General features: G+C 40.8%; 1 protein-coding gene across 4 annotated transcripts in view; it reads right to left on the reverse strand.

The window, feature by feature from the left end:
- Positions 1 to 23319, reverse strand: part of ank2b (ankyrin 2b, neuronal) — a 241092-nt gene that overhangs the window by 115182 nt on the left and 102591 nt on the right. The window contains exon 1 of one of the 4 annotated variants that reach the window (XM_035993713.1): positions 22780 to 22985. The exons of 2 other annotated variants lie outside the window; for them this stretch is intronic. In XM_035993713.1, coding sequence (XP_035849606.1) covers positions 22780 to 22815 — 36 coding nt within the window. In that variant the 5' untranslated portion in view covers positions 22816 to 22985. Of the gene's footprint in view, positions 1 to 7157; positions 7569 to 22779; positions 22986 to 23319 lie in introns of those variants that run through there. One more of the 4 variants, XM_035993708.1, reaches the window with a different exon arrangement.

Below are 23319 nucleotides of genomic sequence, written 5' to 3' on the forward strand. Positions count from 1 at the left end.
AAAATAACAAGTTTAGGTTCCGGGTCTGTCCTAGGTTTCTGTCACCTCTTTTTGCATGATAAAGGAAGTTTTTCCTTGCTGTGGTCGCACCAAATGCTTGCTCTTGGGGGGGGTTGTTGGGTCTTTGTAAATTATAGAGTGTGGTCTAGACCTACTCTATCTGTAAAGTGCACTGAGATAACTTCTGTTATGATTTGACATTAAATAAAAAATAAATAAAATTGCATTGAATTGAATTGAAGTTAGTAATACATGGTATAAAGTCATTAACTGACAAGAGCACAGCAAGTAACCAAGTGTGTTCTATAATGTTGAAATGATCAATGATGGTCAAGTGGCTACAGTCAGCTGTTACTGTAGTAATACTTTAAATGATCAAATAATGGCCAAGACTTATAATAACTGAATGAGTTTTATCAGGTCAAAAATGATTCCATGTTTGGGGTGGACATGGCATCCTACGGAAGAGGATAAGGGCCACATGTGAAAAATGTTCTGAGAATAAAGTCAGAATTCTGAGATTAAAGTCAGAATTCAGAATTTAAACTCAGAATGCAATAAAAAAAATTTTTTTTTACATGTGGCCCTAATCCTTTTACGTAGCATAGTAGTTTTACAAACGCAACATTTATGCAATTTTCCTGTAATGGTTGGAGCCTGGTTTGGATTTGTTTGTGTGAAACAGTGGTATTTTGTGCATTCATGTCATTTTGTGATACTGTAAATTCTCAAATAATAGAGACTCCAACAATAGCTGAATGAGTGTCCTGCACAAATAAAGTCCAGCTGATAATAAAGGCTGGGAAAATTAACATTAATGACTATATTATAATATAGTACTATAATACTAATATTTTTGTCAACTTGTATTCTTGTATGTCTTGTATTGGGTCTTGCTTACTAGAAACCTAAGTGGACCACTCCTTTTCACTCACACACTCTAAGTCAGTATAGAAGTACTATAGTGATTTAGCATTAGAGTAGTTAAGGTATCAGCAGGCCTGTATTTCAAAACATACAGTGTGTGCATCTCTGTGGGGCGTACTGTGTGTTTAGCTAATATTGGATAGTCTCTTCTAATGTAGCATAGTACTATATACTATTATTAAAGTATGTCACTATGCCCCACAGTAGTGAATTCATTTAGAGCCCAGAGGTAGAGTTAAGAGGATGACTACATTGCACACTTACATACATTGCCTTTTTAGACTCATGTGCTACTTGAAATGTAGACCAAACACATTTACCATTGAACTCTCCAGACTTTTTAAAGGCTATTTCAACAGTTCACAGACAGTCAATTGAACACACCTGCTGTGACATTACAAATTAGGGTGTGGCCAAAGGAGAAATATGCTTAATAAAAAAAAAGTATCTGCACCGAGTGTCTCAGTGCTGAATTACTCTTTAATGTGCCTGGAGACTAATGAAACTCTGCAACATCTGCTCCATCGTGTTGACTGCCAGTGGAGAACATTAAACTACAAGAGAGCTTTATCAAGATATATTGTGACGTGAGGCTGGCAGTGCGTGCCAAATAAATTAGGGGAAAGATGGATTCATGCACACTACTTAACTGGGATTTCAGAACCTAATTATGTGGGTGCTATTAAATCACTAATAAAAAAGACTAATGTTTAATGGCACTACTACCCCTACAGTGATCTGGCCCTGTTTACACGAATATGCTCGTGAAAACGACAAAATATTGTATCAGATGTGCCTTTTGTTTAGACGGCGATGGCGTTTTTGGGGCTTAAAAACACAAAAAAGTGAAACCACCCTCCAGAGTGGAAATCTTAAAAACGCCAACCACCATCGCATTCTTGTCTAAAGGGTAAAAACGCACTGTGCGAGTGTATGTGTGTATGTGTGTGTGCGCTGTGTGCCACGTGTGTGTGTGCTTTCTGTGTGTGTGTGTGTGTGTGTGCCATGTGTGTGCACCGCATGTGTGTGTGTGTGTGTGTGTGTGTGTGTGTGTGTGTGCCATGTGCCGTGTGTGCCGCGTGTGTGCCGCGTGTGTGTCTGTGTGTGTGCCGTGTGTGTGCATTGTTTGGAGCAATAACTCCACCTCCTCGTCTGTCCAGACAAAATTGTCAGCTTTTGTTGTTCGCTTTGCCATGTTTTGGTTTGGCGCTACTAGAGAGAGAAGTAGAAGGAAGGTTCTACGCAGGCGCGCGGCCTTGATGGTATTGTGTGGCAGTGCATCCAAACACAACATAACATTTGTTGCAATTTTGGATTTTGCTTTGGGCATCCTAAACACCACAGCCAACCTTTACTGAAATCCAAAATGAACTGTAGTTTGTGTGAAACAGTGGTATTGTGTGCATTCATGTCATTTTGTAATACTGTAAATAACCAAATAATGACCAAGACCCAAATAATAGCATAGACAGTAAAATAAATGGACCACCAGACCCCGTGTCTCTGGACAGAGACCAGTGAAGTCTATCAGAAGCCCTTTTCCGGTGATGGCTGAGCGTTACTGAGCAGCCTCCAACTGAGCTTGAAGACGTAGATGTGACGTGAGCAACCTGTCTGAAAGTTGGAAGTCTTCTGGTAGCTGTGCCAAGAGAAATCTCAATCATTCCCAATCTAGCAGAGACGGAGAGCGTAGGTATATGTAAGGAGATAACATAGACACAGGCTAATTATTGATCACTAAAATGATAGTTAACATTAGTAATTAAACTTAAACAGCTAATGGAAGTCCAAACAGCCTGCAAGCTTCTCCTGTACTGTACGGTAATTTCTCTACTATGAGACAGGAAGTCTCGTGGTTATGACACAATCGTTAGCCTATTTTTACAAATACGCCTACTACGGAGCCATAACGTGAGATACAAGGTAATGGAGCCTTTTATACATTGTCGTGTTTCTTTAGAAATAAACAATGGACAAATAGAGTCTTTAAACACTTCAGATGTAAAGTTATTCGCTGTCAAAGTGACGCCAAAATGAATGGCAGTCAATGGAATGCTAACAGCGGGTGATGGCTTGTTAGCATCAAAATGGCGCCATAGGAGGTATGCGCTGTGGAGAGAGGCTTACCTTCTTGAATAATAGCAGAATGAGTGGCCAGCACAGATAAAGGCCAGTCGCAAATAAAGGCTGGGTAAAAAAACCTCTGCTGCTCTGAGTTTCTCTTTTTTAACAGAAATACTGATCACATCTACTTTGCTTCTTCTTTGTTGAGTGTAAATGAAATGCATCAATGAAACTCAACACTTCAGCACATGTGTACATAAATGAGTATCAGGAACATGATTGTGTTCTCTGAGCTGCTTTAAGCCTTTTAATGAGAAGAATCTGTTCAGGAAGTGTTCAAATGTATTGAGGATGGCTGAACAGCGATACAACAACAGACAATGAAAATAACATTTCCCTTAAAAAAAAAGACTTAGAGAGCAGAGTGCTGACATGACTCTGTTGTACTGGTGGAATGAGTACCGTGTTAATGATAAGTTGTACTGAATCTACCAGGACAACAGATAATGCTGTAAACATGGAGGAAGTGTGAAACAGTGATAATAATTGATAATAATAATTAATAACTGTCTCTAATATAAAATTAAGGCTTGGTTCTCTCTGCAAGTGAGGTAAGAACTTAAGGTAAATTATGTTGCAGACGTAAATAGCTAAAAAACTTAAAACTTACCAACATGCATTACTGTACTACATAAGCCCTGAAAAGCAAGGTGGAAAAAATAATGCTGGCAATGTTGGCCAAACGTTTATCTGCCCAGGACAAGATGTTATCTTTATTCTTAATTCCCTTTGTATTGTGCACTTAGCTCTTTCTCTTTAGCTAATTCTGCACAGCTTTCTTAACTCTCAAAGTTTATTTTATTGTCTCGTACGCAGGTGAAAAACTTTAACATAGTATAATGTCAATAAACTTTGGCCAACATTGCCTGCAATCTTTGTTGCACCTTGCCTTTCAGGGCTCCCATACTGTACAACAGAAATAAAGACAAAAATCTTCTCATATTGGAAATAGAGCATTTAAAGACTGGGGTCACCAGATGATCCATTAGCATGTAACAGATGTTTGCTGCATTCAAACAAACATGTTTAAGATGAATTTCCCCTGCTTTGTTATATAATTGCTGATGCTAGCACAACTGTGCATTCATGATGACGTATTTGAGAGGAAATACAATATTAAGTCCACATGTTGCAGCATTTCATAACAATATTAGCCATGCATTGTCCATGCCAAGCCCTCTGATACCCACTAAGTACCATTTACATGGGGTTAATGGATTCCTGCAGGACCTGACTACTGGTGATAAAACTGGAGTTTGATAGCAGTGTGAGTGTTTCTGTGATGTAAATGTCTGCCCTCCAGCCCTGCTGGACAATCCACCAAAATGAATCTATTAATCACTTTTAGGTGTGTGTGTGTGTGTGTGTGTGTGTGTGTGTGTGTGTGTGTGTGTGTGTGTATGTGTGTGTGTGTGTGTGTGTGTGTGTGTGTGTGTGTGTGTGGACAGGCACAGAGAGAGCACACCAATAATCCAATGTGATAATCCCCCGTGCAGTGCAGTGCAGTGCAGGGACAGAGAAAACACTAACAACACAACAGCTCTTCATCCAAACACATTCAAAGGTCAGGAATGGACTTTAGTTTTGAAAGATGTTATTTTGATGCCAAGTGATGTTCTGTATCACAACCATTACCCATCACTTAGTCTGGATCAACAGAAGTACATTTCCAGGATAAAGCCACTCAAAATCCCTTCGTTTCTGGAAACAACAACAAACTTCAGGCTAGAAAGCTACACGCCAAAAATGCCAAGATTTGGAGAAACTCTTTCTTTCGGGGAATGATTGTAAAGATTTACAAAGAATATTTTTAGGTAATTTCCTCTCTAACTGGGACGTTTTGGGACCGATTGGTGGGATTGCTGTGGACGAAGTACACACAGCGATACACTGGCAAGAGCAAATTATGATGAAATTTATTATATATATATATATATGATATTTTTTTGCGGGTTGGAAATGTTCTACCAAAACAAGTTCCTTTCTCAAGGCTATTTTGCACAGCCACCATCAAACGATTGTGATTGGTTTTTTTCTTCTTCTTTATCCTAGAATGTCTGTGTGGTGTAGCCAGAACTTCTCCACAGCGCTGTGAAGTAGAGTCTGGAAATGTGAGATGCCAGCTTTTTCAATCAGATTGGATAATGTTCCCAAATATGCTTTTCTAATGTCATCCTCAATTTCACTTTCACACAATGGCAGCATGTGCTATATCAAGCTGACACTCCTTTACAAATATGTCTGTTGTTTTTCTTAACACCATGGCCACTGGTAATTTGACATTTTGATTGGTTGGAAGGTGTGCATTAACTTTTAGAAACAGTTTAACCAGACCTATGACGTACATATTTGTTTGCAGTTCTACATGAATGATGATGAGTATTTCTTAGCCGCAGCACCATCCATTATAATCATGGAATGTACAACTTGGCAGGTATTATGTCTGAATATCACTACCTGAAATTCAACAGGGTTGGCTATTCACTCCATGCAAGTTATTCTGCCCCAGCCAGATTTCCTAAGCCATCCTCCATTTCCATTTCATACTACAGTAGTATGCAGTGATCCAAGCTAAAAACCTCCTAATGGTCTCTTTTTGTTAGAATATGACTATGCCTATTCCCTCCACACATATTTTACTGGCATCAAAATAAATTCAGCAATTTACATAACTTTCCCAACAGTGCAATCAAAAATACCTGTGTGTATCCAGTGCCATGTGCTGTGCTACCAAAAAAAAAGCATGAACTGTTATCCTGCACAGAATCATGAGTGCAAATACACTCCCTAAAATGGCTTGTTAGAGTAAAGCCTTCAGTGTGACATCACTCATCATAAATATACAGCATCTCTCAGCCGTACACCTCACCAATAAAACCACAGCAGTAGGATGTTGTGTTTGAATGAGAGGATGGGTCCATGAGCAAATAGGAAGAACTGCGCAGCCTAGCAATGCACCAGACTGATATGCGTAGGTGCATCTACAGGAACACGAGCAGAGGTATTTGTAGGAGTTTTACTATACAAGGACAGGAAGGAAGTTTGTTATTATGAAGGTGCCCACCCAGGGAAGGTGGGAGTTGGAAGACAGCAACACTGATTGAGTGATTGATGACTTATACACTGGTCATTTATAATATTGTGGCAGGTACGTAATCACAGAATGAGGAGTGGAATGAAGGATGGATAGAGGAAGATTCTTCAGCAGTGTACATGATGACATGAGGACAAACACTGACAGCAGCAGGGATCAAGCAGGTGCAATCACTACGGCCATGTTCTGTTGGAATCACAGCTTACTGGGATTTGTGATTCTTGTGGTTTTTGCGGGTGACAATAGACTGATGGCACTGATCACAGAACACAGTTCAATGATCTTCAGTGTGGTGTAATAGAGTGGTTTCATTCCATCTAAACAAGAGTGTTTCCATACCGTCCCTTTACACTCTTTTTCCCTTCATGGTGCTGCTGAATTAACCTGACACACCAGATGGTTTGTTACACAGACCCATCTGAGAAGCCGTCATTGGAAACTGTTTGGAAAGGTCAGGCACTTTACCTGGCAGGTGATTAAATGAAACATCTGTCTATCACGTCCGCCAGTGTTGTTTTGAATCAACATTCGCAGCCGTCGCAAACACCTAAACCACGCCTGTAGCTGCCAGTAGCTCCTCACCGGACACTGATTGGTTTGGTTCACTGTTGTTCGAACACAAACGCATTACTTGAAGCCTGACAAGATGGATTTTTGTGTGATATGTGATCCTGCGAATCTCGCATGATCTCTTGATATCGCGAAAATCCAGCTGCCTTGGATGGTAATTACTGAATACCAAAAGATTATAATGAAGGTAGAAGTAGAAATAGTAAATTAGGACATGGATAGTTTGATAGTCATGATTTCTGTTCCGCAAACTCTTCCGCATTCCTTGCTAATGGACTTTGAAAAAGTCTTCTCCATTTGGGAAAGGTGAAGTGACACTTTGATGATGATAAGGTGAAGGGATGACTGGAAGTGGGATGAAGTAACCAGTGAAACACTGACTGGTCACATAAAGCGGGGAAGGGATGAATAGGTGGGTGATTCCAGTGAGTCTGCCCGGTACCTTGCGCTTGCGTTCAGCCCGTTCCCGGGAACGCCTCCTCCTTTCTTTAGCTTTCTCCAGAGCCTTCAGGTCCGGAGGTGGATCCATCTCGGACCTGGCCTTCTTAATGTGAGCCGCGGCATGAGCCATGGCTGCCCTCTCACTGCTCCCACACAAAGAAAACTAGCTTTTAAATCACTTTCAGAAATCCTCACAGAATGCTTGTCTCATTGGCAAAGATGCCAGTCATCCAACGAAATAAGCCCCCACCTCACAAGGTGACTTTCTTTTTTATGCCAAAGCACAAATCACCACAAAAAGATGACAGTGGGAAAAGGATAAAGGTAGAGCTGATATCCTGGTCCTCTAACCCACCAGCTCTCTCCACCCATGCAGAGAGTGTGAGTGTCTGTAAAGCCTCCCTCCCTGCTGCCAGGGTAACTGCATCTGAGACAGGAATAGAGAGAGAGGAGGGGCGGGCCAGTACACGCCACCAAGAGGTACGATAGGAGGCCAATGGAAAGGCAGAGAAGCTAGAAAGAGACAGAGAGGCAAGGAGAGAGCTCCTCCCCTCCCTTTACCGCTCAGGCTGTAGAGGTAGCTGCAGATGCATTGGGAACCTCTGATATAGATTCACCAAATACATGACTTCCACACTCATCATGTACCAGAAGGTGAGGGAAGGGGTAGGGGTGTGTGGGGATTATAGAAAGCAGGGTGAGGGAGGAGCTGGAGGAATCCATTTGTGGGAGGGGATACAAGCATCCGTGACTGTCTTTTGGAAAAACAGCAAGGGATGTACCACTCTTACTGGAGTCAAAGGGGGAAAACCTGGACTCCAATCAGTGTCTTCAGCCTTCCCTGTTAGCAAGTCTGAAGTGGTACAATCTGCGCCAGTGACTGGGAGATTTCACACCTCCAGAGCAAACACACACGCACATAAATACACACAGAAAAACACATAAGTCATTTTTTCCTCAAGCACACTGTTTTTTAGCTTTAAGTCATGAAAATTCTCAAACTGAATGAAACTGTAAATTTAGGGAAGAAGGGTTGAGGTATGGAATTTGTACCTGACTGCAGCAAAAACATGATATCTGAACATGCTAACCATTGCTATTTGCAAATGTTTTTTTTTTGGTTATGTCTACATCCGCTATATTGTGTCTAGATTGTATGACACAGTAAGGGCACAGAACCCACTTCATGACCTAAAATCAAATGTACCATGACCTCCAACACTTCTACATAATATATCCTGTAATACAAGGCAGAGACAGAAGCAATGAATATAACTGAGGGCTCTCTTCTGCAGCACTGACTTGAAAAATGAAGCTGCAATGCTGCTGTGCATCATCCCACACAACCCCTGTCCATGGTGCTGTATTACAATGCTGCCTGTGTATTCTAGGCACCACTGAAGGGCAGCAAAGGATACCTATCCAGTGTTACCCTGTATTTCTAGCACTACCAACATTCTTGGTAAAGGAGCACTATAGAGGAATGCAGTGGAAACATATTCACTGGCATTATTAGCTCTCAGGCAGCCTTTGATAAAAACATACCCAGCCAACCACAATCTATATTCACACTACATGCCACCATCGGTATGCAGCACCGAATAGAGTCCTCATTTAACAAGAAGACATCAACTGCAATGTTTATCTTTTCCTTGGCCTCACCCTTTTTTGCTTTTTAATACCTTGGCGCCACCTCATGGCCTGGCCCAACATTACAATTCAGAAAAAGGTGGATAGTGAGCATATCCAACCCTAGCTGGGTACAAGTTCAGGACAATGAATGAGGAGAATTATTTCACATAGTGAGTATAGGAAGCTAAAAAAAAGCAAATACAGAAAATGACATTATTTGAAGATTTGCTTATGCCTGAAGAGGTAACTACACAGAATATTTCACAAGTAAATTTTTGAGAAACAGGGGAAACATAATTTTGTCTACAGAAATATTTCTTCATTCTTATTTCCTTCCTCATTTGGTGAACTCTCAGATTATTCTTTGGACCCGGAAGTCGGGAACCAGCGGCCTCCCAGGGCTGGTGGAAGAAAAAACTCAATGGAACAAAATGTTTTGATATGCACACTGAATACTGTTCAGATCAGGAATTCATTATAAAAAACCTGGTGGCAAATGTAGGGTTTTACAGACATTCAACATTAGTTTCCACATTATTAAAACAAAAAAGTGTATTACGTATATCCTGTATGGCTAGAGGCCATTTTAGGACACTATGGATTTTTATGGACATAGAAAATCCTTCAGGAATGTTGGGTGTTGTTTTGTACCATTTATCCTTGAACATCCAAAACATTAATAATTTTTCTGTACATAATCAACACATTCTCACTCCCACGTGTAAAATGTGGACTCACTTCGGACGCTCTGGGTCGGATGTATGTTTAATGCGACACAAGAACGGGACAGTTAAGTAGAAAAGATGGTGGGTGGGGTTATAAAATGAACGTTTCAGTGACATGCGTGACATGAACCCTGGTCTCCTGGGTGAAAGTCCTGTGTTGTTTGACCCATCCACCACCCCAACCATCCTCCCTACGCGGAATTTCGGGCTTTCATACTACTCGCTACCGTTATCTCTCTTAATAATACGTCATCTTAAAGCGCCGTGCAGCTGCTGTTCTGCCCAGTGCGTTCCATACACACGCTGAAGGGTGCTTTTTGCATCGTATCTGATGATGAGAGGCACTGCCCAAGTGTCCGTATTTTACGAGTTGGGAGTGAGAACGGGTTGACCCAGTCTGATTTTTGTTCCGATGGATACTTGCCTAAGATAGACCCTGAATGTAAAAAGATTACATCAATAAATGTATTGGGAGCTTGCATCAATATCACTATTCACCAACACATCCTCACTATTCACCAACACATCCTCACTATTCACCAACACATCCTCACTATTCACCAACACATCCTCACTATTCACTAATACATCCTCACTATTCACCAACACATCCTCACTATTCACCAACACATCCTCACTATTCACTAACACATCCTCACTATTCACCAACACATCCTAACTATTCACCAACACATCCTCACTATTCACTAACACATCCTCACTATTCACTAACACATCCTCACTATTCACCAACACATTCTCACTATTCACTAACACATCCTCACTATTCACTAACACATTCTCACTATTCACTAATACATCCTCACTATTCACTAACACATCCTCACTATTCACTAACACATTCTCACTATTCACTAACACATCCTCACTATTCACTAACACATCCTCACTATTCACCAACACATCCTCACTATTCACTAACACATTGAAGCACCAACCTTCCGATTGGTGGACAACCGCTCTACCACCTGAGCCACAGCCTTCAAATGTTTCAACAATGTTGGTGATTACCAAGGGGTCACATCACAATATATTCTTTTAGGTAAAACGCGTATATGTAGAATAGAATATAACAATCATTCTGTTGCTTTGCATATTTTCACCGCGCAGGTGATATATTACGGCACTAAGCGGGTCAGCAAAGCCGTTGGGACAAATGTGCAACATTATCAATGGTAGCAGGGCTGACAAGTATCTGTCTTTGTGTCCAGACTGTGGTCCAGAAAGGCTCCACTCATCTGGCAGTATGTGCACAAGTTTTGAGCTTTGGTTTTGATTGGGTCTCTTGTTTGAATTTGCACCGCCTCTCGTCTGCCAATCAATCAATGCACATTGCTCTAAGCAACCTGAGTCTGTCATGCAAACAGCTGACCACACCAAGGCGGATGGCCTCAGGAAGGGCTCTCACATTGCTGTACAAAATACTGTCAACATTGAAATGCTAGATGTCAAACCTGAGGAAACATCTACAGGTAAGTAAATGTTGCCGCAATCGGTCATCACATGACATAAAGTACCTCCCACCCCACCATGTCATTTATGTGTGTTGAAGACGGCTTCAGCTCATTGTTAAAAACATTTGTTAAAAAAGTAATCAAAAAGTAATAAAATGTACTAAGGTGCATTGCTTTGATGAATTTTTAAAAATAGTTACATTACTTATTACATTTTTAACAGTGTTAACAGTCATTTGTGACAAACCCTAACCCCAAAACAGAACAAAGATGTGATGCTGTGATACTGTGCATCAGTTAGTGGTTGGCACATAGGGACTAAGATCAGTTGTTTGAATACAAGGCTGTTTACATTCAAGCAAATGTACAGTTTGCCTGCTTTGCATCTCACAGTGTTTCTACATTACTGTAACATATAGCCTGTTAGAAGCATGGCTAAGAGAGTCACTGTACAGACAAACATCGGTAATAAAACCATGATTTACAACAGGCACTGCTGAAGCAATGAAGCCCAACATGCTGCATGAATGTGAATGAGACGGTCTCACCAGCTGTAAAAAAAAAAATGGTACCTGAAGTTTATCTAGAGAACAACTCAGTTAAGGAGTCAAGTCATTTATTACTTATTTCTTTTAAATAAGAAGTTGTTTTTCAAAATAGCTGCTGCTTTAGAAATGGCAGCTGCTTTATTACTGGTTTAAAAAATGACACAGTCCCCACTTGCAGTCCCAAGTAAAACCACTTGTGCACTTCTCTAAATGGGTTCCTTGAAGAACAAGGCTTTAGTTAAATGTCTGCATTAAATGTAAACAAAGCTCTTTTGTTTCCATTGAAAGCAAATGTTTGATTTGTCAGTGCAGTCCCTGTTTAACCTGCAGTAGAAGTAGAAAAACAGGTGCCTTTGGCAAGTCTGCCTGGTTACTAATCTTGATCTTCACTAACTGAGAGGGTGTGCATTATATCAGTAATCTGCTGAGGGTCTCAGAGATTAAAGGACCTCCAGCTGCTTCTACCTTCCTAGCAATCCTCAATACTGGGGCTTACCGCCTACACAATATGCAAACACTGCTCGCGTCCTGAGGAGTGTGACCCTCAGAGCTGTGACCTGTGAGCCCTGTAGGCTTGGGGTTAGTTAGCTCAGGTAATTGGTTCAGAGAAGGCTGGAGCGAGGGATAGCCAAGAAAGGCGATTAGGAGAGGGATGTCACCATGTTATGTCATTTGTACTGCAGGAGACAATTCTAAACCCAAAGAGCAAAACAGATACAGTGAAATATGTTGTTCTGTGCTTGGATCATGTTTTATCTGCGACTTGGAGCAAAAAACGTTGATTTCTTTCTGGAGAGCAGGTACCAATCGATACAATAAATATCTGTGACCACTGTATGTGAGATTAAACAAATTGACAGGTGGCAGTATGTCTGTATCTGATGATAGTAGTAATGGATTAGCCCTGGGGGCGTCTAGTTGGTTCAACTAGAACTGTGCAGACATACACACATACATTCACAGTTATACTACTGAATGTGCTCATCCAAGCATTACAATCAATACAACAATCAGGAGCAGGCGCAGCTGTGTCCTGTAGCAGGGATGCTGAAACAGCACCTCAACAATACCTATAACAATGCCCCGGTCACAACGTCTCCCCCCGTCCATTTAGACTTACCTAGAAGAAAAGAAAAGACAAAAAAAATCAGTTAGTATCTGCTGGATGATTTGTGATAACACACAATGTGGACCTGTATTTCAGTAAATTCAAAAATAATTTGATGATAAATGCAATTTGATTGTTATACAATAATGTACGACCCATATTTCCCAGAGATCTTATTTTCTAGGCAAATAACTGCATTTCCCAGCAGCCAAATGGTTGTTATTGCTTATAAAAAGCACAGGTTTCTAGAAGATTGGCATCTCTGACCATCAAAACAAGGTATCTATATAATGCTTTCACATCATTTTACCAAAACTTAGGGTCCCTTAAATCACCTAATCTCAGAAACCACAAACATTTCAACATCCTAAGATCCTCTGCTGGTACACTCCCACTGAATGAACACCAGATCACCAGACACTGACAACATCAACTGTCTGTGAACACCAGACCGAAACCACTCACAGCATCCACTGGGAAGAGGTCAAAGGTCATCGACCAGGAGTCAGTGGATGACAAGAGAAAGATCAAGGAGGACATTTACAGCAGACACACGCACCATCTTTGAACAGAGACAGGAGTTCTGATGTCCCTGCAATATAAAGCAACCTGAACAACTCTATCAACACAGTAAAAACTACCATTTTTATCAACCCTATGTTCCTATGTGTTTGTGTCTAAGTGACTGATGGGAACAACAATCTTTGACATTGGTCCAGTATTAAGAGAGATCGCTGCAGTCGGCAGCAGAGAAATAAGCTACCATGTAAGTTAATAGGACAACTGTCCAGCTTGAATTTACCTTCACAAAAGTGCTGGTTTTGCCGCTGACTGACTCAGATTATTATTCTAAGTGTCTGACAACATTATGGAAAGGATTTCTAAGGAGTTTGACCTTTCTGTTAAAGAGTAAGATCCTTTTTTTAACATAAAAACAACCACAATTTGCATTCGCCAAAGCCACAGACTCCATATAAATAAACACACAGAAACAAAATAAAATGAAAAACCGTTTTTGGTCTTTCCACTTTTGAGCCTGTCAGTGGTAAAAACAGAACCTTTAGTGGAAGAAACTCACGATGCACATTTGCCCCGTAGGGTTACATTGCAGCCTGGTCTGTGGCTGCTGGTTACAGCGTTCACTCTTAACACTGGACCAATTTCAAAGATTGTTGTTCCTATGAGTCACTTACACACAAAAACATAGGAAAATAGGGTCCAGGTTGAAAAAAATGAGAGTTACCCTTTAAGATTATTTTGTCAAACTACTCTTCCCAGGGTCAATAATGGACTTTTTCTACCGTCTCTTACTGTGCAATTCTAATAAACTTCAATGAAGTGGTGAATTTGACAGAATGTAGGAGTATACTGTTGAGTAAAGCAACATTTAGGATTTCTTTTTTTCTTATATATAAATCTACCTCTTCAGGCCTTAAAAAAGTATTCAGATAAAACAAAGAAAAAACAGGTTGAATTGTTCATTCCATATGCGAGCGGTGCTCAGGGGTTGCAGTAGGCTTTATTTTCACAGGTCTGTTCTATTCAGAGGGTTTAAGATCTGCCGCAATACAGATTAACAACATTACAGAGATAAAAAGTAAACAACAAGCAACAATACAAAATGTAATCTAAAACAACTGATATGATAAGCCAAAGTCAAGTAAAGAAAAAGGAAGTTAGGAGAGGAAATCAAATCAACAATAGATTAAAACAGTATAGGGAATTTTAAAATAAGTCAAGAGAGGGCTTGGTAGAAGCCACGGGGCAGCCTCAAACCAAACTAAAAGCAAGTGAAAAAAGACAGGTCTTTAAATTTGATTTAAGATCTATCCAGCTGCAGTTCTGCATTTGTGTTGCAAAGCCAGTAGCATCGATATCACAGAACATGTTTACACGTTAAGGTGTTTACTCATCTTTACATCTCAGATGAACCAACACACCAGACAGAGAGACGCCACACACAACACCCCTCCAACATCCCAGAGGGCCTCTAACATCCCAGAGGGGCTTGCTTGAAAGATATGGGTGTGCTTTACGGGGTGTCCCTCGGGTGCAGAGCAGACAAAGAGACACTGCTAACATAGCCACGCCTTAGCCTCTGCAACACACATTCATTATTACAGAGCTGAGCTTCTTTCTCTGCCAAAATCTGCATTTTAAAGTGATTACAAACATATGTCACATGTAGAGTGTTATCTGTTTCCATTGTGTCTGTCTGTGTAATGGATCGCTCCTCATTTAAACACAACCCCTCACTTCTGAAATGCTAGCATGGGGGCTAAGCAACCGTTGGGGGTTGGGGATAGTGTGTGTGTGTGTGTATGTGTGTGTGTGCATGTGTGTGTGTGTGTGTGTGTGTGTGTGTGTGTGTGTGTGTGTGTGTGTGTGTGTGTGTGCGACAGAGAGTCTTTAATTTATCACCACTGCCAAAACAGCCAAATGACTGCGCTGCTGCTCAGATTGAGCTGTAATGTGTGTCAGTGTACTGTTAGCCAGATAGTATCAACGCACAACAATAAAGCAATTTAGCTCACCAGTTCCAGTTTCTCCCGGTGGTCTAATGGAACCCCAGGGACAAATAGAGCTCAGTCTGATGAGGCATCATGTTACCACTCCAACTGTCTATCACTCAGTGTGTCAGTGATTATATTAAAAATGATTCCCTCGTTTATTGTTGCTGTTGCTGACACAGATGACGATAACGGTGATATTGTATTGCAGCTGTTGTTTTCAAGATTACAATATTTCACATTTCCCAGCACTGACAACAAAGGGTGTGATTCCCACTGGTTTCAACTGGTGACAGTGGGAATTACACTCTGAAAATAAGAGTTTGATTAAGTAATTAAGAAAGTTTCATCTTACTGTATTACAACTTATTCTTATGAACATGAAGACCGGTCACATTAAGTTGAGTGGTATTTTCAGTTACATTTACCCAACAGAAGGTACCTGTGAGGTGTGAGGTGAGGTGAGGTGTTTCAGCGGTCGTTATAGTTGAGTATAGCCGACACAAGTGGTCATGCGGCAACAACATTTAAGTTTAGGCACCAAAAAGACTAGTATCTCTATGTTTTCCTACATATGTTTTATGTCATTTGAGCCTGCCGTGTAAAAAACAAATTTCAAGTTTTTCTTATCTCATCTTATCTTAAAAGATGGTGGTTTGGGTTAAAACACCGGCCCCGTTAGGTAGTCCTAACACTCGTTTGCTGGGTGAAAGTCTTGTGTTTTCTCCTTAACTTCTTCAGGACATAAACTCCACTCCCCACCTGTCTACCCAGACAACCTTCCTACACGGATCTTCGCGCTCTCATACTCTCGTTTATGGTCACAGTCCTGTAGCTTTGCATTTTTTGCTGTTTTCAAAATGGTCTTTTGCGCCGAATCAAATGTTTAATGGTCACAATTCATGTTGTAGCTGGTTGGCTTGGTTCCAGGCTCAAAACTCTTTGTATAAGCATTTAATGAAACGTCAATGGAGATATTGAATGGGGGAAATTAATTCCGGAACCAGAGCTGTTTAATAAGTGGGCACTCACTGTTAAGCTCTATATCAAAGACAGAGAGCTCTTTTTAGTAATGATACAAATACATCAGCTTTTTTGATATGAAGTTTCAGGCTTCTACTGACGCTAGATGTGATTTTAAATGGGGTAAGTGCAATAATAATACAGCAATTCATATTGCATTTTTTTATTCTATGGAAAGCTTGATAACCATTGCCATCATCATGGGTTTCAAACCAAGCATAGTACCACTCCTAACACAGTGGCTGCTCCATCACCCATTGCCTAGCAACAAGGGTGTGGGGTCACTGGCAACAGTGGAACAAAATATGATAAAGAACAGGCTCTCCGTGGTGTTTTGTGTGTGTGTGTGTGTGTGTGTGTGTGTGTGTGTGTGTGTGTGCGATGGAGAAGGCACATGTGACTGTCAGATGTCATGAATTGAACCATCGAGTGTCCCCATCTCCAATGATAGTGGACACAATAGGGCGAGGAAGCAGAACAGACACAGGGGGGGAGAGAGAGAGAGAGAGAGAGAGAGAGAGAGCGGGTGTGGTGGGGGGAGTCAATTCATCAGCACCCCGCCTGCCCAGGCTAAATGAGCCGTTCCAGAATTTCCCCGAGGCCTTGATGACATCATCCATCGGTGCTTCACGCATTATTCATCTTTACACACTTACACACACTTTTGCACGTCCCAGTTTCTGCTTAAATTTCACGTTAGAGCATTAGAGGGCTGTGTGCAAATAATACAACTTCAATGGAGAACACACACACACACACACACACACACACACACACACACACACACACACACACACACACACACACACACGGTTATACGCAGCTACTGAAATCTGCCCATACTGCAGGTGGATTGTTGTTACCCCCACCCCCACCCTCCAGATATACTGTAAAACAGCATATAAAAAGATCTTTAACACAAAGTAGTATGGTTTATATTATATCATCATCAACAACAATAATTGACACAAACCAGTTATGTGCCAATGGAAAGCAGCTGAAACATCAGAAACAACACCAGAAGCAGATCCACAATTGACAGGATAATATCAAGAGAGTTATCAAGATATGGCATCAAAAAAGCTCCAAACACAGTTGACCCCTGTGGGCTGGTCTCTGGAACTGAATATGACCAACAGTGTTATATATTTATTGTAGTCCTGTTTCCTTTAGTATTGCACTGTTAAAAAGTTGGCAGACTTGCGGGAGACACCAGAAAGAATGACCAATATTCAAGCGGTAGAGTTCGAGATTTCCTGACTTTTAGTCTCTAATGTTGATCAAGCTCCTCAAACACTGGATCCTACATTAGCGTTATCATTTGTCCCTCGCTGCTTGGTAAATGTAGCGTTTGGGACAGGACTGTCTCAGGGGTCTCCTTACTACTTTTGTTAGAGGTAACTGCTCAATCCAAGGCGGGAACATAATTCATAATGTCAAAACTGTACATTTGGTGAGTGCTAGAACATTTAACAATCATACAAAAACTAGACATAATATAATAATGTTGTTTTCAATATCATTAAATAAGCATCTTTAGGAAATTATAAAATCATATGACGAAAAATATGGTCCTCAAGAAAGTTTTCTTGATGCATCTGTATCCAATTAAAATAATGAAATAATGACCTTAAAATTGATGTGATGTGCTCTGAAGAACTGAAGGACTCTGACTGTTATCCCCGAGCGTTACCTGTTGGTCAGTACGCGCCTGATAAAGCCTCGGTTATAGAAGTGCGTGGCGCTGGCCATGAGCATGTACGGAGACATTTATGCTCAATACATTGTTCGTTGCAGTATTCTCCGAAACACCAGGGGGCGGACAAACAAAATAATCTGTGAATAAGCAAGAAGTAGTAACGAAGAAGAAGAGAGTGGAAGGAAAGGAAAGCAGGCTGCCTGGCAACAGTAAACACGTCCATGTTAAACACTGACGTACTGCCAAACTCTTAAGTATTAACGTGACTGCCGTTTATCTCCAAATCTAAATTACTCTCTACCTCTAACACTGTCAAGAACTCTTTCCATGAAGCCGTTTTTTAGATTTGACAAAACCATCTATCATGTTTTTCCACACTCTCCACCAACATACTTCTTCTCCCAGTTTGGTGTCTCTCTCTGACCACATATTTAAGGCTGTTTGACTCTCTGTGGTCTGTACATGAAGAATCATACAGATGTTTGACTCCCTGTGGTCTGTACATGAAGAATCATACAGATGTTTGACTCTCTGTGGTCAGTACATGAAGAATCATACAGATGTTTGACTCTGTGGTCTGTACATGAAGAATCATACAGATGTTTGACTCTCTGTGGTCTGTACATGAAGAATCATACAGATGTTTGACTCTCTGTGGTCTGTACATGAAGAATCATACAGATGTTTGACTCTCTGTGGTCTGTACATGAAGAATCATACAGATGTTTGACTCTCTGTGGTCTGTACATGAAGAATCATACAGATGTTTGACTCTCTGTGGTCTGTACATGAATCATACAGATGTTTGACTCCCTGTGGTCTGTACATGAATAATCATACAGATGTTTGACTCTCTGTGGTCTGTACATGAAGAATCATACAGATGTTTGACTCCCTGTGGTCTGTAAATGAAGAATCATACAGATGTTTGACTCTCTGTGGTCTGTACATGAAGAATCATACAGATGTTTGACTCTGTGGTCTGTAAATGAAGAATCATACAGATGTTTGACTCTCTGTGGTCAATACATGAAGAATCATACAGATGTTTGACTCCCTGTGGTCTGTACATGAAGAATCATACAGATGTTTGACTCCCTGTGGTCTGTACATGAAGAATCATACAGATGTTTGACTCTGTGGTCTGTAAATGAAGAATCATACAGATGTTTGACTCTCTGTGGTCAATACATGAAGAATCATACAGATGTTTGACTCTCTGTGGTCTGTACATGAAGAATCATACAGATGTTTGACTCTCTGTGGTCAATACATGAAGAATCATACAGATGTTTGACTCTCTGTGGTCAATACATGAAGAATCATACAGATGTTTGACTCCCTGTGGTCTGTACATGAAGAATCATACAGATGTTTGACTCCCTGTGGTCTGTACATGAAGAATCATACAGATGTTTGACTCTCTGTGGTCTGTACATGAAGAATCATACAGATGTTTGACTCTCTGTGGTCAATACATGAAGAATCATACAGATGTTTGACTCCCTGTGGTCTGTACATGAAGAATCATACAGATGTTTGACTCCCTGTGGTCTGTACATGAAGAATCATACAGATGTTTGACTCCCTGTGGTCTGTACATGAAGAATCATACAGATGTTTGACTCTCTGTGGTCTGTACATGAAGAATCATACAGATGTTTGAGACTCTGTGGTCTGTACATGAAGAATCATACAGATGTTTGACTCCCTGTGGTCTGTACATGAACAATCATACAGATGTTTGATTCTGTGGTCTGTACATGAAGAATCATACAGATGTTTGACTCCCTGTGGTCTGTACATGAAGAATCATACAGATGTTTGATTCTGTGGTCTGTACATGAAGAATCATACAGATGTTTGACTCTCTGTGGTCAGTACATGAAGAATCATACAGATGTTTGACTCTCTGTGGTCTGTACATGAAGAATCATACAGATGTTTGACTCTCTGTGGTCTGTACGTGAAGAATCATACAGATGTTTGATTCTGTGGTCTGTACATGAAGAATCATACAGATGTTTGACTCCCTGTGGTCTGTACATGAAGAATCATACAGATGTTTGATTCTGTGGTCTGTACATGAAGAATCATACAGATGTTTGACTCTCTGTGGTCAGTACATGAAGAATCATACAGATGTTTGACTCTCTGTGGTCTGTACATGAAGAATCATACAGATGTTTGACTCTCTGTGGTCTGTACATGAATCATACAGATGTTTGACTCCCTGTGGTCTGTACATGAATAATCATACAGATGTTTGACTCTCTGTGGTCTGTACATGAAGAATCATACAGATGTTTGACTCCCTGTGGTCTGTAAATGAAGAATCATACAGATGTTTGACTCTCTGTGGTCTGTACATGAAGAATCATACAGATGTTTGACTCTGTGGTCTGTAAATGAAGAATCATACAGATGTTTGACTCTCTGTGGTCAATACATGAAGAATCATACAGATGTTTGACTCCCTGTGGTCTGTACATGAAGAATCATACAGATGTTTGACTCCCTGTGGTCTGTACATGAAGAATCATACAGATGTTTGACTCTGTGGTCTGTAAATGAAGAATCATACAGATGTTTGACTCTCTGTGGTCAATACATGAAGAATCATACAGATGTTTGACTCTCTGTGGTCTGTACATGAAGAATCATACAGATGTTTGACTCTCTGTGGTCAATACATGAAGAATCATACAGATGTTTGACTCTCTGTGGTCAATACATGAAGAATCATACAGATGTTTGACTCCCTGTGGTCTGTACATGAAGAATCATACAGATGTTTGACTCCCTGTGGTCTGTACATGAAGAATCATACAGATGTTTGACTCTCTGTGGTCTGTACATGAAGAATCATACAGATGTTTGACTCTCTGTGGTCAATACATGAAGAATCATACAGATGTTTGACTCCCTGTGGTCTGTACATGAAGAATCATACAGATGTTTGACTCCCTGTGGTCTGTACATGAAGAATCATACAGATGTTTGACTCCCTGTGGTCTGTACATGAAGAATCATACAGATGTTTGACTCTCTGTGGTCTGTACATGAAGAATCATACAGATGTTTGAGACTCTGTGGTCTGTACATGAAGAATCATACAGATGTTTGACTCCCTGTGGTCTGTACATGAACAATCATACAGATGTTTGATTCTGTGGTCTGTACATGAAGAATCATACAGATGTTTGACTCCCTGTGGTCTGTACATGAAGAATCATACAGATGTTTGATTCTGTGGTCTGTACATGAAGAATCATACAGATGTTTGACTCTCTGTGGTCAGTACATGAAGAATCATACAGATGTTTGACTCTCTGTGGTCTGTACATGAAGAATCATACAGATGTTTGACTCTCTGTGGTCTGTACGTGAAGAATCATACAGATGTTTGTAAAGGCGAACCTGCTCTTCCGAGCCAACCATGTTGAAAGCGCAGTGGGCGAGTTACAAAGATTCAGAGGTACACGACCACGTTCCGCGACAACTTGGCGCTCGAAACGATAGACGTGGTGATGTCATTTTACGGCTCGCGCCGAGAACACCCTGCCGACCATGGACCTAGCCTAACTAGCAAGAGTGAACGGGGCTGGAGAATGATGAGCACAGACGGCTAGCGCTAGACAGACAGCAAAAAGACACATTCCACTGGCTCTCTCTTTACATTTCAAAACAAGATAGAGCAGCATTCCTCTCAGTAACAAACCATATTTGGTTGAGTATACAGACATCAGCAGCAATATTTGGCACATTTCTGTTCCAATTATAATAATTACTGTGCAGGCTTATGATATCTTATGAGCACCGCTTTAAGTCAAGTGTTGCACACTGATGCAAAAACCTGCTTAGCTTGCCTTAAAGCTTTTGTCTGGCTAATGAGTCTCTCAGATTTTAATCCAGTGTTGAAAAGATGGAGCAGAAGCTCTGGTTATGGGGGGATTAGGGGTTAAAAATCCAAGCAGTACAGAGTGGTTTCTCTCTGAGAGAGAGGGAAGAAACCACAGCAAGATGTCATCTGACTCCCAACTGACAGGTTTAATTAGAAGGCCAGGACATGGCACAGGGAGAGGAACAAAACAATGCAAAGCTGAGTGAATATACTTAAACCCTGGACAAATGAACAACTGTAAGTGACATTGAAAAGCTCTGAGGAACATAAGTGTCTTCTGTCGTACATGAAGCATACACAGATATGCACAAAACCCCAATTTCCAGCAACCATGCCATTTGGTTTCACACCAAATTATGCCGAATTGGCATTGCCATTTTTTTTTGGTTTACACCAATGTAAATGTATACCTGATTCATAGTCATATAGTTCAAATGTTTTACATCACTTTAGCACTACTTTGGACCTATTTTTCACACAAAAACGTGCACTGAATTTGCACTCTTTTACACCTAATTTTACAAAAACGTTGCAGCAACCTTACAGCAAATTCACACCAATTTCACATAGATTTCACATTTGCTTTACGGCAACTTTACATATTATTAAAAGGTGTTTTGCATTGGGTTTTACACAAAATTTAGACCAAATGTTACACTAGATTCATACCAAAGTCCAAACCAAAGCATAATTTACACCAAATTCAAACAATGTAGAATTGAATTGATGGACAAGGTTGTTACAGTATGCAGCAGGCTGCAGTTTACTCTGCAGAAGAGAGTAACACCTTATTGATTCTGCCTATTTAGGGATCTTTTTTAGGATGCTAGAGCTTGAAATTGATATCCAGGCCATTACGTTATACATTAAAAATGGTTCAAAACAGTTTACTTGGAGTGCAGTTTCATGACAACAACATAACAGAGCACACAGAGCTCAGAACAGATCCAAAAAGAGAGTTGTTGAAAGTGAGAATGGGACTTGCCAGTCAAAGCTTACCTGGCCTGTTGCTCCTACCACCATGCCTGTGCTCATGGGTGACCCTAAAAAAGGCCACAACACCCTGGGGTAAAATATATCCAATGTGTGTATGTCTCGCGTGTCTACGCCAAGATGGAAGCGTGCATACTGTGCGTAATGTGTGTGTATGTGTGTGTGTGCAATGGGGCAACGGGGGAAGTGCAGGACAGTCTTTCCGACTGTGAGTGGATTAGTGTGTAACGTGCTGGAGGTATTAACACAGTGCGTCCAACACACACACACGGGCATGAATGTGTGCACAATGACGGGCGTGTGCATTCTTAGAGGGGATTACGTGGACACAAATAGAACTCTTTTCTACTGAACTAGAATCAGAATGGTGTAATAAAGAGACAACGGAGGGCGGACGAGCCAGACACACACACACACACACACACACACACACACACACACACACACACACACACTACAGGTGTATGGAGGTGTCAATGTACTCATTGTGTTTCATTCTTCATACAGCTCCATCGCTTTTCACATTTTACTATTCATTTTTAAATA

Source organism: Sander lucioperca, chromosome 17 (assembly GCF_008315115.2).
Source record: "Sander lucioperca isolate FBNREF2018 chromosome 17, SLUC_FBN_1.2, whole genome shotgun sequence".
Taxonomy (NCBI): domain Eukaryota; kingdom Metazoa; phylum Chordata; class Actinopteri; order Perciformes; family Percidae; genus Sander; species Sander lucioperca.